The 17,197-nt window shown below is 40.3% G+C and overlaps 2 protein-coding genes across 9 annotated transcripts in view; one reads left to right on the plus strand and one right to left on the minus strand.

Moving 5' to 3' along the window:
* The window catches only part of BTBD10 (BTB domain containing 10), a 33,891-nt gene extending 32,390 nt beyond the window's left edge, over nucleotides 1-1,501 (plus strand). For both annotated transcript variants that reach the window (XM_080617767.1, XM_080617766.1), the window contains exon 8: nucleotides 549-1,501. In XM_080617767.1, coding sequence (XP_080473893.1) covers nucleotides 549-859 — 311 coding nt within the window. In that variant the 3' untranslated portion in view covers nucleotides 860-1,501. The remainder of the gene's footprint in view (nucleotides 1-548) is intronic.
* A 485-nt stretch (nucleotides 1,502-1,986) lies between these two features.
* The window catches only part of BMAL1 (basic helix-loop-helix ARNT like 1), a 46,188-nt gene continuing 30,977 nt past the window's right edge, over nucleotides 1,987-17,197 (minus strand). For 5 of the 7 annotated variants that reach the window (XM_080619893.1, XM_080619895.1, XM_080619897.1 and 2 more), the window contains 11 exons: nucleotides 16,731-16,823; nucleotides 15,673-15,790; nucleotides 13,387-13,536; nucleotides 11,764-12,010; nucleotides 9,831-9,937; nucleotides 9,380-9,530; nucleotides 8,680-8,768; nucleotides 6,707-6,815; nucleotides 4,919-5,012; nucleotides 3,236-3,338; nucleotides 1,987-2,676 (listed from right to left, as the gene is read on the minus strand). In XM_080619893.1, the coding sequence (XP_080476019.1) occupies nucleotides 2,516-2,676; nucleotides 3,236-3,338; nucleotides 4,919-5,012; nucleotides 6,707-6,815; nucleotides 8,680-8,768; nucleotides 9,380-9,530; nucleotides 9,831-9,937; nucleotides 11,764-12,010; nucleotides 13,387-13,536; nucleotides 15,673-15,790; nucleotides 16,731-16,823 (1,422 nt within the window). In that variant the 3' untranslated portion in view covers nucleotides 1,987-2,515. The remainder of the gene's footprint in view (nucleotides 2,677-3,235; nucleotides 3,339-4,918; nucleotides 5,013-6,706; nucleotides 6,816-8,679; nucleotides 8,769-9,379; nucleotides 9,531-9,830; nucleotides 9,938-11,763; nucleotides 12,011-13,386; nucleotides 13,537-15,672; nucleotides 15,791-16,730; nucleotides 16,824-17,197) is intronic. The other 2 variants (XM_080619896.1, XM_080619894.1) reach the window with 1 other exon arrangement.

A 17,197-nucleotide genomic window follows, 5' to 3' on the forward strand; every position in this document is an offset into this window, starting at 1 on the left:
TAATATGTAACTTTCTAGTAATGAAAATTACTGCTTAAGCAGAGGAGGGTGATGACTTGATCACAGACAGCATAACCAGAATCCAGTAGTTGATATAAAACAACGCACTTCTATCATTTGGGAAAGCTGGAAGGAATGTGATAGGGTTGTGCTAGGGAACTTAAACTAGTTGGAGTAATGCTGTCTCTACTTCTGAGATCTCATTTCCTGCTTTCCAGATCACAGTGTTTTAGAAACAGCCAGCTGCTTTTGGCTTCAGGAAGGAGCAAGTAGCTTTGCCTGTGAAGTTTGGAAGAGTTGCTTGATGACAGTGTATTCACTGTTGATAGCACTGTAGCCTCTTCCCTTACAATTGGATAGCTGAACTGCTGACTGTGTTCTCCTTGCATAGACAGTATTAAGAACACATAGCGTCTGTTTCCATTCAGGGTGGTGATGGTGACAACTGCTTATCTTCACTGTGCCTCCACACATTGCCTTTTTGTGAAAGAACCCCCTGACCTGAGCAGTGCAGAAGATGTTAATGTCTGCTGTGCTTGGTTCCTTAGGTTACCCCACGTACAAAGAGAAGGTGAAAAAGCGACCAGGCGGAAGGCCAGAGGTGATTTACAACTATGTCCAAAGACCGTTCATTCGGATGTCATGGGAGAAGGAGGAAGGGAAGAGTCGGCATGTTGACTTCCAGTGCGTGAAGAGCAAATCTATTACAAATCTAGCTGCAGCAGCTGCAGATATACCCCAGGACCAGCTTGTGGTAATGCATCCTACCCCCCAAGTAGATGAGCTGGATATTCTGCCTATTCATCCTCCACCTAGTAACAGTGAGGTGGATCCTGAGGGACAAAACCCACTGCTCTGATCTAGACTCTTAGTAAAACAAAAGCATGCTACTTTAAAGCAACTCTGTACTTGACTCACACTACACTGCAATTCCAGTTTTTTTTCCATTGTGTAACAGTGTTTAGGATATTGCAGTGCGGACCTTTGAAAAGACCAAAGGGAGTGCCCAATTGTTTTTGAAAGAGTACAGATCAAACATCCTGGGGTTACAGTTACATACATGTATGTGTTTACCAGTAGGTTTGTGACATTGGTGATTTGTATGCTGGACTGTCCTCACTCTGAAGCCCATCAGAAGCAATGGGATGCCAGTGGCTGTTGTTACACAGGGTTAGGATGTGGAATTGGAATGGATAGTAGCACTTTATAAATGGTTGATAAATGGAATTTGAAGCCATTTTTTATAAATGTGTTGCACAATACTAAAAGTGCTTCTATCGAAAGTATTAACTGTAAATAGTTTTGCTCTGAATAGGTTGACCCTTTTAAAGTTATTTTAAATGGTTGAGCACAAAACTACTTACTATTGGGTTTTTGGATTGAGGACATGATTCAATTACCCATGTAACATCTTGTTAAACTCAAAGTTCTTCAGTGAATTTTTTCACTTGTTTGCAGCGTGAGCCATGTTCAGAACTTGTGAACAATGGATAGGGGCTTTATCTTAAATTTTGCCTTACCTTAATCTGTTCACAAATATTTATTTAATACATTTTTCATAAGCGTCATGAAATAGGGAAATGCAGATGGTTCATTCTTCATTTATTAATGATTGTAAACAAGTTTTTCATGCAAATAAAGTTTCCATTATTTTAATGGGTTTGAATTATCTGTGATTGAGATGAAGTATACAGATGAATTCTGAAAGTAGCTGCTTTTCCTTCCTTGGAGAAGGGTGGTCAGTATTAAGTTAAATATTTGTTTTTCAGGAGGAATCTGGTCATGTCAGGCTATCTTAACCTACCTTACTGTTGTGTTTTTCCGAGTACAAATTTGAACCTAGGGAGTAGGTAACAATAGCTCCTCTTGAAACGTACTGTTGTGGCAAAAATGGTGTCAGTGTATATAAGGGATTGGTTGTCTTCCTTCTTCCCCCAAAGCTAAAGAAATCATAAATACCAACTGCTTCTAGCATGCACCTTCAGCAGAGTTTTATCAAATTTATTTATCAAAGTAAATGCTCCATCTTAGAACAAGGGAAACATTTATTTTAAAAATATTTAACTGTCTAATACATTACACTTTAACAATATTTATAGTAAAGGATTCTTACAAGAAAGAATAAACAGCTTTATGGTACAATTAGTATAAGAAATATCCACATGGGGACTGTTTTGCAGTGTAAAAACACACCATACATCTGAAATGGTCATTTGCATATAAAAGCTACCACTGATGCCAGTGAGTTGCACAGTGATTTAAAAAAAATTTCAAACAACAGAATCCAAAATATACAAGTATTGCAAGCTATACACGGCTAACCAAATCAACACAGAACACTGGAGCAGGTTATTCCACTTTGTCTGAAGTTACACATGGTAGGATGAGTTGCATTCTGATACAGCTTTTATGAAATTCACACATAAAAGCTGCTCAGTCAAACAAGTTTCACAGACTGTAGAACTCCACCAGTAAATGCACTTTGATATTTGGATTTTGGAGCCAGGTGCATCATTTACAAGGGCCATGGCAAGTCACTGAAGTCCACAGGGCCACCAAGGCCTGCGTCTGCTTCAAGAAGGCTCATGATTACTGCCATTGCTGCTTCGTCATTGCTAGGGCTGCTTGATCCTTGATCATTGTCAATCATATCAATGCCTATATGAGAGTTCTCCCCTGGAAGCATAAATACAGTAAGTTACCACAAGTTCAGGGTTATTCACTTGCTGCAGGCACTTGCCATATGACTTGAGGTAAGAGTATCTGAACAGGTTCAGCTATATTGGGAGTACTAATCTGTTTGATATCCAGGCTGCCAGAGTTCTAAGGATACCACTGATACCTGGGTGCCAGAGGACAGAGGCTGATCAGAAATGATCAGTACATGGATGACCTCAGGTGCTATACCTCAAAATTCAATCTAGATCAGCCTCTAGGTTTTGGCTTAGCCTGTCTCCTAGTCTTCAGTTGTTTAAAAGCAGTCATAAAACCAGGTAAGGAGTTTAGTTAATTCACACTGATTCAGCAAGAGAAGAGAGGCTTGTAAGTACTGACTTAAACCAAATTACAACATAAATTAAGCAGCAAAACAGACTGCCAGGCAGACAGTGGTATGTTATGGGCTTTATGCCTCAGCTATAAGCTGGCAGGTAGCAAAAGCAAGTTATTGCTAAAAACCACCATGTTTTTATGTTTCACTGGTATTGAGGCACCTCAGTGTGTGACTTGCACTTACCAAGAATAGAGGAGTTGTCAGAATATGGGTAACCAGAATTATCTTGGATTTGCCCAGACAGTAGCCCAGCTGAAGAAATGTCTGGAGTGCCACCGTTCAAGATCTTGAAAGGAAAAACAGAAGCCACAAAACAGCATGAAATATTGCATTAAGTCTAAATTGCCCTGTATTGGTATTTTTAATATAGGGAAGATGGGCTTCCTGACACAACACCTACAGCCCAGCTAATCAAACTTGTAAACCAGGAGCTACTTCTTCTGTGTGATGCCCATCAAGCAGATATCAGATGGACTGTACCCCAATTAGAAAGGAAATCAAGTTGGTACTATGTGCTAAACTTCTGAAAAGGTCATAGAAAATGTCCTCAGGGGATTTCTGTGGGTCATCTTTGTAAATGTTCCATCTGCAAGTAATCGTAATTACACTATCTACAGAAATACTTCTGAATTTACAAATATGGTGTATGTGAAGTCCTGTCAACTAAGATCCTTGATTTTAGGAGTAAAATCCTCCCAGACAGACTGCATGAGCTGAGCATTGCTCCTGGCTGGCAAGTCTAACCATGTTTTGGTATGCAGCAGCATGGCTCCAGAGCACCAGAGTTCAACAGAAACAGAAGAACCTTCTCCGGGATTCTTAGATAACAAGGGAATAGCAGAACCTGAGCCATAGTTTTGTACCACTCAGAGGTGTGTGCACTGGAAGGTAAGTACTTGGGAGCTGTTAATGGCAGCGTCAGATAGAACTTGTGTTGTTTCTAGCAAATACAGTCTTCTGACTAAGGTGATAGATGGAGGGGGTGGGTCCCCTCTTGGAAATACCCAGCTCTCCATGGGTATTTGCCTTTATTCCATTACAGCAGCCCCTCCTCTATGCAGGTGTTGTATTACTGTAGAGCAGAAGGATAAGAGTAACTGTTCCTAGAATTACATACGACTCAGTTTGTTCCAACTGCAAGTTTTATTTCAAAGAACAAAGAGAGCCAGAAATAGACAGAAATAATTGCTTCTGTTATATACTCCAGTACAAGCAATTCCTATGTAGAGTCATAAGTTCTGGGGGGAAAAGGTAAGTCTGAGGCAGTGTTTGAATGCACAGAATAAGGATCTGGGTAAGTGCTCTTCTTGCCTTGAACGTAACTACCATAAACAGCAATTTGCAAGACTTAAGTGCAGTCAGTACTAGCCTTCAGGTTGTTATGTATTGGCAATGGTATGTAAGTGCTACTCAAGCAGTCTTAGAACAAGGCATGCTATGTGGTATTGACTTAAGCTGTCAGTGCACAGTAAAGCATCTCATTGTCATATTTTGTGCTACAGCAGTACAGTAAAACTGCTGAGATTTCATTTGAGCACTGTGCTCAAACGACAGCACTTCCAGTGTTTGCCAGTACGTGGTGTTAGAGAGTTTTTGGAGGATCAAGAGGAGAGCTGTTGCAGCTCTGTTAAAATAGAAACATCTACAGAGCAGGGGGGTTCTAGAGCTGCCAGTGTTTAAGAACGAGTGGTCTCTGCACTTCAGGGAGTACTGTCCAGCCATTTCTACCACCAGGATACTCTGACTTGCTGCCAGGCTTTTTCAACCAAGCAGCCAAGAGGAGCCCAACATCATGTGTATTTTTACACACGATCTTGTGTTGCTTCCCACCACTGCTACAAGACTGGTTGTAAAGCTTGCTCTTACCTTCTTGCCTCCTGGGGAGGATGTGTCGGGTGGTGGTGTGCTAGTAATGTTCAGTGGACTTGAACCGCAGCTAGAAGGTGATGATCCTCTTATCCTAAAAAATGCGTAACACAGGGAATGAATTTGCCAGCAACTTTGCAACTCAGGCACTAGAGACCTGGAGTTCGAATGCTGACTTTATTGTCAGGTGGCATAAGGTGTTAAAAGCATGACCTTCATTTCTGTGATTTTTCTCCTTTTTTCATTGTCACTCAAATCAGCAGTAGCAATGTTTTTATTTGCAGTTTGATAAACAGCTGGGTGTCAATTGTCCAGCTTGCTCCTTGCTCTGCAAGCCTCACCTCCTCCCACCCCTTTGCTTGCCCTTGTACAGCCTTCACAGGGAGTCAGAAGGAAAAGGTCCTGGGTACTGAGGAAAGCCTCATCTTTTGTATTTTACCTCAATTTAGACCAGCTAAGGATTTGAGCTGCCTCAGTCCCAGTAACCTGGGCTCCTTAAGTGAGCTACTACTGCAGAAATACATTGGACATTTGACAGAGTTAATATTAAACTGCTCAAAGCAGTTTTTTTCACTTCAGTTTTCCATAGCTTGATCAAATATAATTTTGCTATTAATGAATAATGTATTAACTGTAGAACCAACAAGGAGGAGGAGCAGTTATGGAGAAAAGCAATGGAAATGGGAATCTTATCCTTGGCAGAGCTCCCCTGGGAAAGCTGAACAGAAGGCAGCTTTGGAAAATAGTAACAGCTGCTGAAAAAGGACTGGAAGTAACCCAGGGTCTTGAAATGAAATGAAAACATGGGCGGTGAGCGATACTACTACACTCACTTGAGGCTAAGTGTGTTACAGCTACTGAAAGGGATGGTTAAGTTTCAAAGTACTGGTTTGGTCTTGGTTTATCTGGGTTTTTTAAATTTCTATTGGTCCCTTAAACAATGATGCAAGTAGTCTCTGGTCTGCAGGAGAAGCAAAAGTATGGGAAATGGAATGAATGTTTTCCCAACTTGCAGCTCAGTATGGCTGAATTACTGCCGCTAAACATCTGCTGGATTAAGACCACTTTTACAGGAAAGAGAACAATTCCAAAGAGGAAGTTCATGAAGAATAGGGACTGTTAGCCAGTAGAAATAAAGTGATACCCACTGGAAGTACGTCTCACCTGTGTGAGGTGGCTGTTCTGAGGTGCAGCTCTATGTTACTACAGTCCCTTACTGAAGGGTGCTACAAGACTCGTTTAAATCGAGATGTACGTCTTGGCTCTTAGAGCGCCCCTGGGAAGGCAGAGCCAGCTTAATCCTTGTGTCCTTGCTTCAAAGGGCTCTGGCAGGGCAGCACAAGCTGAACCTACGCATCTACCAACAGTAAAAGCATCTGAGCAAAGTGAAAACAAACTATGTGCTTTTTTGGCACAGAGTCAATAGCTTTGGCAGTTGGAGGTTGTGCCACTCACACCCTTAAGTCACTGCAAAAAGAATAGCCCGGAAAGGAACTTGTTTCTAGTTAGCTGTTCTTTTTAACTACTGTTTCTGGTAAACAGGTAATTGTCACCATTGCAAAAAAAGTTCCAGGATTAGTCTGTTACAGCAGAAAGCTGGAAGGCTGTAACTTTTTCATTCCTTCACTATAGGCTTTTTGACTGCCTCAGGTGCTCTGAGTCACCTGTAGCTGTCTACTGATAGAATACAATTGTATCATTCTGTACTCTGCTTCAAGAAAGCCTTCCTTAATTTTCTCCTGGAGAACAACACTCATTTTCCTCTAACTTCATACCATTTCCTCTCACCTGTGAATCTCCATGATTTCTTCAGCAATCATCCTCCCTATTTTACCTGCCCCGGCTCTCGTTCCACCTGGAATTCCAGGCACAGTAGGATGGGTCCTTTTTGGGCCACCTGTGATAAGTAGAAAACTTCAGGTCAGGTAAAAGCTTGCAAACCTTTTCCAAAAATCATCTGCATTTAGATGTGTTTTGACAAGCTGCAGGACCTTCTGACCCCCATTTATTTACAATTCCACCAACTGGTGAGTACCTTCAAATGTATGGAAAGCCGCAACTCACACTGAGCCATGCTATGTCTCTCAAACAACCCTCTGCTCCAGCAGGGACGTGTCATGCAACACATCCTGACTCTTACTGGAATCTGGGCATTTCAAGCATCTGGTAGCACTTCTTGTGCAGAGGTGGTACACAATAGCTTGTCAGACCAGCTTCATTCTGTGCCTTGAATAGGCTCACCTCCGAACATATTCTATTCTATGATTCTATGATTCTGTGTCTTTCTTTCTTTGTGTAAAGAACTTGCCAGCAGATACTCCATTCAGTAGGGGATAAACCCAAGCTACCCGATGAATATAAGCCCCCTGAAGGTATCTGCAAGTATCTAAAAATGGAGGAAAAACATGAGGTCTGAACAGTCAGAAGGTCACTGCTACTTTAGCATGATTTGATACTTGCACAACACTTGAGAGGCAGGGAGGAAGGAGCCTGATATACTCAAAAGCGTAGCAAAGAAAAATCATGTACTGAAAGGGAAAGAAAGCCCCTAGCATTGCTTATCCATAATGGGTACTTGTCACCTTTTAGAAATTCAGACTCACCAGGAAGTGATAAGGTTCACGTAAAAGGTCATCAGATACTTAGCAGAGCCAGAACCACTTGTAATTAAACTGCACTTAATTCACTTTTCTAGGACAAGAATTGTCAGTATGACAATATTCTGCATCTGTTTCCTTTTCAAAGGCTACATTGTAAGAAAAAATCCTTATCCTATTAGAGAACAGTTCTCTATTTTTCCCATTCTCAGGAGGCCCCGACACCATGTTATTGCTGTTACTCTACCTTCCATTACTAACCATCATGCCTACCAGCAGCTTCTCTTCCTCTGCTCTCAGCTGTCTCATGCTTTGCCATCTTTACTTCTCCACAGCTCCACTTTCTGAACCTCATCTTTCACAAGGAAATGTAACTGAAAAGCTGAAGTCTTGCACTCTAAGTGTATCGCATACAACTTATAATGTAATTCCAGACATGTGTAACATCCTTGCTCTACAGTTACAAAGGCATACCTGACAAGTACTATCTCCTGAACAAGGTCTTTAAAAGCAATGGGTCCCGACTCTTCGGCCAGGATCTCGGTATTATCACCATCTTTCATCCATAGGCTGTCACCACATCTTTCTATTCTACCTCACTTTCACCCAGCTCCAGTAACACTTCATTATTAAGGTGTGCTCTGCATTATGCTGCACACCACCTGTTATACAAGATGGTTCGGTGACCTGCAGCATCCATAACCAGCCCGTGATGATTACCAGAGGTCAGTCTTCATGTCTTGACAAAAAGTCAAATCCAGGGCAGGTGAGGAGTGATAAGCCAAATGACCAACCTGTATTTATGATACATTCCCCCTCAGAGGAGTCATCTGCACTGACCATGGAACCTCAAGTCACTGTTGGGTGATGCACAAATAGCACTAGCCATGATGCAAACATTTGTCCTTTATGTCAATCCTCCAACCCCATTTATACTTGTTTCTTCTAACTAGCTCATTTGCGTGTCTCTGACCAGCTTACATCCAAAGCTGGTATTTAAGTTCAACAGGACAAGCACTACATTTGCACTTTTTTGCCCCCCCAATTATTTTTCTTTAGGACATTAACAAATTCTCAGCGCAAAAGTGCAGCAGATTTGTGCATGCAGGATTAGCTGCTAACAAGGCATGACTGCCAATGATTTCCTCACTGTACAGTGGTTACCTTCTCCAGCCTGAAGCACACTGTCCATGCTGTGTGGAGAAGCCGCAAGCTGGGGAAAGGCCGAGTCTCCACTATCAAGTACGTTGGCACTGTGGATATCAAAAATTAAAAGAATCAGTGACAGAAAACCCCTGTGTAACAGTCTCTCTGCCAGTGTGGCAGAATGGAATGCTTCAGGGTGTAAGCAATTTGTGAGTCACTATCACCTCTGTGAAAGCAACACCATGACTGACACCAAGGCTAGATAAACAACCAAAATAAACCTCCATGTTATGATTCAAAGTGTGCAACGCAGAACCAAACTGCTTCTCTCCTAAGAGAGTTCCTCTACAGCAGCTATTCTACTGCAAAGCCACTGTACCTGTACAGAACCCACAAGGAAAAAGAAGAGCAGAGGGGAAGCCATACGAAAGCAAAGAAATGCACCTTCTGTAAGTCCCTACGAAGACTGGAACCGCAGCTTTTCCCAAAGAAAGAAATTGTTTGGATTTCTGCAGGCTTTAAAATAAACACATCTCATACTAAACTATTGTAATTATTAAACTAATTCCCTTCTCCCCAAGGATGCAGTTCTGGGTGTTATCTGGAGAAGACCCCTATTGTGATACAGAAGACATGCACATATTTAGGTCAAAGCGCATCTGAACACAGGGTAAAGCATTCAGCATGTACCTGCAGCTGCTAAGAGAAGAATACTCACGAAACGACTGTGTTTGTTGAGACAATGTATTCTACTTCTTTGGTCCAAGGGTTCATGAAACTGAACCAGCGACTCCGCAATGTAATAAAAGAGCCATCTTTTATTTTGAACTTGTAGCAGTTAGTCGTTATTTTTTCTCTTGTCTGCAAAACTAAAGACAGGCAGCAAGGAACCTTTCGTCAAAGAGGCACCACAAGTACATGAACAGAGCACTTATCTTCTTTCACCCCTGAACTAGACTGCTATTTCTGCAGACACCCCTCTCACCCAACCAGAACCTCACGTATTCACTAAACATCCATGGAAGTTGAAGATAATCCTATTGTTTGGCACAGGCTGCACAATGTTCTTGACTAAAGCGTTTGCAAACAGAGAGATATCCACATCTGAATACGCAATTGTTCCTGGTAGGATTTACAACATTTCTTCACTAAACTATTAATAACCGTACCTTGCCTATGACATTCTGCAAGATGTCCTATGTCATCTTGATGAAAATATTCGTAACATGAAGTACCTAGAAGTTCCTGGGGTAAGTATGCCAGAATGGCTGTTGCCCTTGGGAAAAGAAAGGAGAGGGAAAGAAAATAAGAGGAAATCATTAATTTCAAGTTGACGGCATCATTACTGAGAGATTACTTAAACTCACACTGACACTGGGTAAGACTTAGACTAATGTGGAAATGTGTTTTCAGCTTAGAAGGTAAAAAAAAACCCCAAATCATTAATATTCTTTTTAATTCGCAGGTAATTAAAAAAGTAGGAAACACCAGCAGCCCTCAGGTATTACATTTGAACTACCACCACTGGAAGGGATGTAAGACTTTCTAAATAGCTTTGGAGGTACACTGTAATGTTGAGAATTTAAACCTGAAGAGGAAAAGGCAAAGCAGCACTGTAGGTAAGTGACAGTGAGCTATACAACAGCATAGCATGAACTGAAAGGGTCACTCTTGAGGAATGTAAACAACAGCTGGAAAACCATTAAATAAGAGTCTATGTGTTTAAATCCAACATTTTGAGTCTTACTATTTTAGAAATTCTTCAGAATTATCCACCTGCAGAATACTTCTGATCTTTTGAAAGTGAGACTCATTCACAAACTGCCATACCTTGGCATGACAGAACAGCACACTCTGAGCAACAGAAAGGCTAGGAATGCTCTCACAGTTCCCTCCATGACCACCAGCTCTAAGCACTGCTGCTGAAGAGCTGGTACGTTAAAAAACTTTCCTTCAAATTAAAAACAAAACCCTCCAAACAGCTCAACCAAAACCTGCAACCCCCCAAACCCAACCACCCAGACAGCATTCAGATAGATTCTCCTTACTGCACTTCCTCCCAAGACTCGCTCTATTTCCTCCCAAGACTCGCTCTATTTCCTCCCAAGACTCGCTCTATTTCCTCCCAAGACTCGCTCTATTTCCTCCCAAAGTCCACAATCTCAGCTGACAGACCAGACACATCCCTAAACAAATTCCAGAAGGCAGATTCTGTCAGCATTTGGAGCCTGGGCTTTTCTATGCTGTAAGCAACTAAAATTAAGCCACAGTCAACCTGAAACAGCCTCATCTGAGCAGTCTCAATCCATCTTGACAAGGCAGGAAACGAAACAAGCCCTCTCCAACCAACCCTATATAACTTCTCCATTAGCATCCTTCATCCACCTTTTTTCCCTTAACAATGCCAGCTATTTTGAAGGAAGACACAGGTCATATGTCTCTGCTATTTAAGAAAATTCAAGCAATTTCTTTTAAAAAAGATAAAAATTAGCCTTTTAAATAACAAAAAAATTATGTTTGAAAGAAGATACCACACTGGTACAAGTTCTCAAGCCTTTTCCCCTAAGTAAAGCTTACAAAAAGCTTGTTTTCTAAGAACTACAAAGGATCACATACAGAAGTACTAATTTAGCAGAATGCATCCAAGTATATAGTTAAATAAAGGTATATGCTACCAAAGCCTAATGCAGCCTGTATAACTACTGAACTACGTAGTGTTCGCCAAAGTTTTCAAACCACAAGAAAATTAGTAATCACAGTCCTGTTTCAAGATAGGACGGCAGATTCTTCTGAAGATTATATGCGTACATTCCAAATGGGATTCCACTTAACAAATGGGCAGAAATGATCCCTAGATTATTCTAATAAACAATATTTTGGGAAGTTTGGGGTTTTTTTAATTGAATCAGCAATACTGTATAAATACACAGTAATAGCTTTGAACTTGGTCTCAAAAACCAAAATAACCTGCAGTGAGGATTTAGTAAAAAGCTGAAAAGAACAGCTATTTCATATTCCAATAGTATTTGCACTGCTTCAAAGCAGCCAGTAAAGCAGTGTTAGACACTGACTTATTGTGGAAGATATTACAAATATTCTTACCTCTGATCTACAAAAACAAATTTCCCATCTATTGCGTGTCGAGAAACATACTCTGTGGGTTTCACCCTGATCTCACCGTTGACTGGCTGGGGTACTACGTGAGGATGCAGCCGTCCAATTGCAACAAGACAGCTTAAATTACAACCCTCATTATCCGGTTCATTATCTTCATCCAGTCCCATTTTTGTTGGAGGCCAGCTTTTTAAATATCCTGTACTATGAATAGTGCAAAAGCTTTTGCGGTCTGCTGCAAAAAGAAAATAGAAAAAAAACAAAACAACAAAACCCAAAAAGAGCAGTTAGGTCATGGATACTGTTTTAGAGAACTTCCTCACAGTTCTGCTGATAATGCATCTCCTCTCTTATCCAGGAAATTTGGGACACTGTTCACTAAGGGATTTTTCAGCACTCCTGCTTCAACGCAGCTAATCTGAGATAATCTGATATACAATTTATCTCTGCAAAACCATGGTTGGTACCGAAACACCACACAGTTGGGACCAAGGTTGCTTTTGATAATCTTTAAGTAGAAATTGCATAATGTTTTATTATTTCAGCAAAGGATGCAAACAATCTCAAGGATTGTTTGAAGAAATTAGTATACTAAATAGATAAACAGGATGCCTCTTGCAGCTTAACATCAGGCTCCTACAAAAAACAAGAGCAATTTATTTGCCAGAATAGACACTGTTTGGGGTATAGAGGGGGATAGCTCTGCACATAGAGGGGAGGATAAAGATTCACAATGACAAGTAATACAAGAGGAGAATTCATATTCCTCAGCACTGACCAGGCCTTAAAACTGCAAGGAAGAAGACTTTCCTAGAGAATCAAAGGTGTATGCCTAACTGCATAAAGTGTTTTCCTCAGGGTTGTGCACAAAAGCATGATCTAAGATTGAATCTGTATCTGAAACCAGCAGGAAGTACTTGGGGCAGCTGTCACATCATGAGACAAAACACTGCAGTTAACTTCTGTTCTCTCGTTGACACTTTCCACCTTAATACTAAATGTATTATCCAAGGTACTCAAAGAAGAAACTTTCAAATGTGGTCTAAACATATATTCCAACATGTCCAGAATAATATGCCGCAAAACAAGAAAATACTATCAACTTTGATAATGTTATGACCGAATAATTCTGGTGCAGATACGCTGTTTCCAGTACTCAGAATGTACCAAAACCACAGATGAACTCAGAATAAACTAATTTTTTAAGTTGGATATCCATCCAAACATCACTTGTCAAAGATGGAGCAGAGAAAGAGAGTAACAGCTCCCCTTTGTTGCAGGCATTCACTAGAAGGTCAGTATTCAGTATGATATGATCAATGTCTGAAGAAGATGCAATAACCACACCAGAATTGTCAGCACAAAGTGCTTGCAAAAATGTCAAGAAAGCAGAGAGGAGAATTTGGCTTTATATGCTAATACAGTGTGTAACAGCTACTGGGAGGTGGGTGGGGTATGAAGAAGTAACAGACCTAGACAGAGTTCAATATATTAATAGGAAACATTGACAGTGTTCAATAAATGTAAAACATTTAAGCACTGCAAATGAGCAATTGTATAAAAAAAAGGCTGACAGCCATTACATTTGGCAATAAAATGCACAATTTTTACCTTTCTTCTTTGAACAGGTTGAAGGAAAATCCTTTTCTTCTACTTTCACAGAAGGTCTGTTGCACTTCATCCTACAAAAGAAGGACCGTCTTGCTCCAGAACACAGTCGTGATGGCCCAGGCGTTATATCTGTTTTAACTGGGAGTCCAGCTGTAACAAAGAGAGAAGTGAGGAAGCCTTCTTCATCAGGTACAACATTAACCATATGAAGGATTGTATCATACTGCCCAACTGTACAAAGTTTCAACTTTGCCGGGACTTGCACAGAAGTCCTTTTACATCCTTCTTCAGAAACAGAAGTCCCATCTTGGAGATTTTCATGGAATTAGAGTATGTGCAGGACACAGATGACCACATCAACATTATAATTTGTGATTAGACTTTCTAGTGTGAAAACAATGATGCAAGATGGAGAACACAGGGTTCTAAATGCAAAGATTAGCAAAAGATTGTACAAACCCACATGAGTTTTGCAATAAATTGTGATTTCTTTGAACACTAATCAACTGATCAAAATAGAGATTATTTAGCCATAACCAGGGCAGTACTCCATACATGGTCACTCAATAGGCTCTTGTCCCTTCCGACTGAAAGGCTTTTCTATCACAACACCCATTCAGAGATCACATATACATGTATAGAGCAGAAACAGCACAGTGCCATTTCAGGTCCATTTCCCTGGTATGATTTTAGACATCAGTTTTCACTGTTATGACAGCAGGTTGAAAAAAGGCAGCGGTGACCTACACAGGTGCTGCAAATCCCCAAGACCACTGGTTATATGTCTGAAGTCTCTCCAGCCTCAAAGCAATAAATGCATATGACCATGCCCTAGCAGTTAAGTCCTGACCTTTATCATATTCTTGCAGGAGATTCTTGGATTCACTTCTGTTCTGTGGAAAGTAACTGGAGACACAAAGTACCAAAACACACATCAACTCTGGCAGCCAACAGCAGGGTGCTGGTACAAACCAAGCTCCAGGAAGATGCCTGGCATGCATCAAGAACACAGGTATCTGCAACGCCAGTGATGAAGCTGGACCTCCAGGGGACAGTGCTCCAAGAGCCAATGGAGGATTTAAATCACATAGCAACTTTTGCTATCCACTTCAACCATTTCTGCATGGGGATATGTATAAACAAACAGCTACAAACACGTACAAAAACTTCTAGGGCCCTGAAGGCATTTAATGTAAGGAGAAAAACAACTATGCCAAAGTGTAAAGTGTGCCTCCCTTAAACTTAGAATTGACTGAGGTCACATGAAGGAGCTCAGACTGTCCTGCAACCACATGCACTCGAAACTGCTGTTCAGTAGTGAGAGTACAAGCTGTGCCTGAGTCACTCATGCCAACATAAAAATAAATACATACGTACATATTAGTACTCTTTAAGGATATGGGCTCTTGAAATTCTACCAATCAGTCTACCATAGCAGATGGGAAGACTGTAATTCACAGTATTTATTTTTGCCATAACTTTGTCAGAGGCACACAAAAAAAAAGGAGCCAGCACTGGATATACATGCTTGACAACCAGACAAAACCAGGAGCCAGAAAAACTTCAGCTGATCCAGCTGGAGCCTCTAGGCTCTCCGCCCTGGAATGATCTCTCTTGGCTTCAGTTTCTGAAAATGAGCTGGTGGCTTCTTGAAGATGACATCCTAGAGGTCTGTGTTCCTGACAAGCATGAGACTTAATGACCTGGAAATCTGGAGTTGTAAAATACCACCTTCTACTCAAGCAATGCAGACTCCTGCTAAGAAAGTGAATTAAACACCCACTCACCTCAAAAGCAGCAGAGATACAGAACAACTTTAAAATACCAGAGTGGAACAGAGCTAAGAGATGGAGTAGGAAATTATTCCAAGGACCAGTGTAAAAAACTTTAAAGAGAAAGGTTAGGTCATTCATGGAAGTGGCAATAAAAAAAAAAATAAACAAACCAAGAGAATCCTCTACCTTGAAAATATCCAAAATAATACTGAAGTGTACTCTGCCATTGAGAATGATGGATTAGAACAAATGCTTCATAAATTTTAATGGGAAAAACTAAACCTCTGATGCCTGGAAAAAAAAGAGGATACCTCACAGGTGAAGCCAGTTAAACTAATGCATCTATTCTGCAGCACACACCAAGCCTACTAGTTTTGACATAGCTAAAACTTCCTTGGCATGACACATAAACCAAACATCACACCACACACACACTTTTGACATTAGGCAAATATTCAGCAGCAGTGAATCTGGATACACGACACAGTTTTTCAAAGGTGGCAATACTTACTTTTTGCATCTATAAGCCTTTCTCGTGGTGCAGTGTCAGAAGAAGAGAGCTGCTCCTTCACTTTGGCAATATCTTTAGGATGAAGGTAATCAAATAAACTTTGACCAATCAGATCATTCTGTAGAGATTGAATATTTAGTAAGAAAAGTAATTGTTCAGTATATTTCCTCAACTTTAGCACCTACTGTAAGCAATCCTTTTACACATAGGTCTAACCAAGGATCATTAAGCATCCGAGATTCAGGATTTAATGCAAGGTATGCTTATGTTTTCTCTGTATATTTAAGTTATGACTACATTATATAGTAATTTATTTCACTATTTTCAGTAAGAGCTTAGCAGCAACAGCAGGGTCAATCCACCACCACCAAACACTCCAGTTTCCCTTCCACGTTTCTTCATGTGCCGCACATTTGAACGAAAAAAAATAATCATAATTGCCAACGTTCTCTTCCAGTATCTACAATGTGAGTAGGTACTCAGCATATACCTAACACCAAAGACTTCCTGAAGAAAACTTTTGAAGCTAATACAGTTTTCAAATTTGGCAACAAGGGCAGATGACAGAACGAATGAAGAATCTTATTTACACAATATATGGTGCAAGTTAAGCCTCCCGTTAAGCATGTATTAAAATCTTGGCTTTGGTATAATTGCTTCCCAGTTCCCATCAGTAAGTATTCTAGCAAAACCAGAACAGATAAAAGAAAATCAAGTAGAAAAATTCATGTGAAGCAATTGGAAGAACCTGAGTGCTTTTTCAATATTTGCTTATGCTTCCAATTAGATAATGATTTTGCAAGCCTGAGGGTAAATGCCTGATCAGAATGCACCAATCAGTGAGGTAAATTTAGTTCCTTTTCACCTTCTTGGCTTGAAGGGAAACCAGAAACAATCTTCTCTAATGACATGGCAAAGAAAAACCTCTTTCTTTGCAAGAAATCTCAGCTTTCAAGACAGACTATTTACATAAATACCCCTCCATATAAGCACATAATCATAAAGAAAAGCTTTTCAATCTTTTAAGGCCTAACAGTACCTAAAATAGAAAAGAATACCTGACTGTAGTTGAGGATCTTGAAGACAGATTCTGAAACAAACAGTATTTTCCCTCTGTCACAGCCCACAACAAAAAGAAATCCATCTGCCGCCTAATTGGGGAGGGGGAGAAAGTTACTAAGTTATAAATCCTCACTGCGTCATTATAACCTTTAAAACCACTTTGAATACAGTAAAATTTCTACACTAGGAGAGCTGTCTTAACATTTTGAGATAACTGAGTCAACAGGCAAGATACTAAATTACAATAAAGTTTTTTTAGCATCTACAAACGTTTTCTGCATAATTCTGGGCATCATGCCCAGAATGTAAAATCACTTTTACAGGAAGAAAGAATCCATGTCTTGTCCAATAATATTATGATTATGTTTCAAATTCCTTCAAATTATAATATTATTTTAATTGTATTTATTCTATAGTTTCTCTTTTAGAAACCAAATGTAACCTGGGTATTTACTTATGTGCC

Source organism: Psittacula echo, assembly GCF_963264785.1.
Source record: "Psittacula echo genome assembly, chromosome: 5".
Classification (NCBI taxonomy): domain Eukaryota; kingdom Metazoa; phylum Chordata; class Aves; order Psittaciformes; family Psittacidae; genus Psittacula; species Psittacula echo.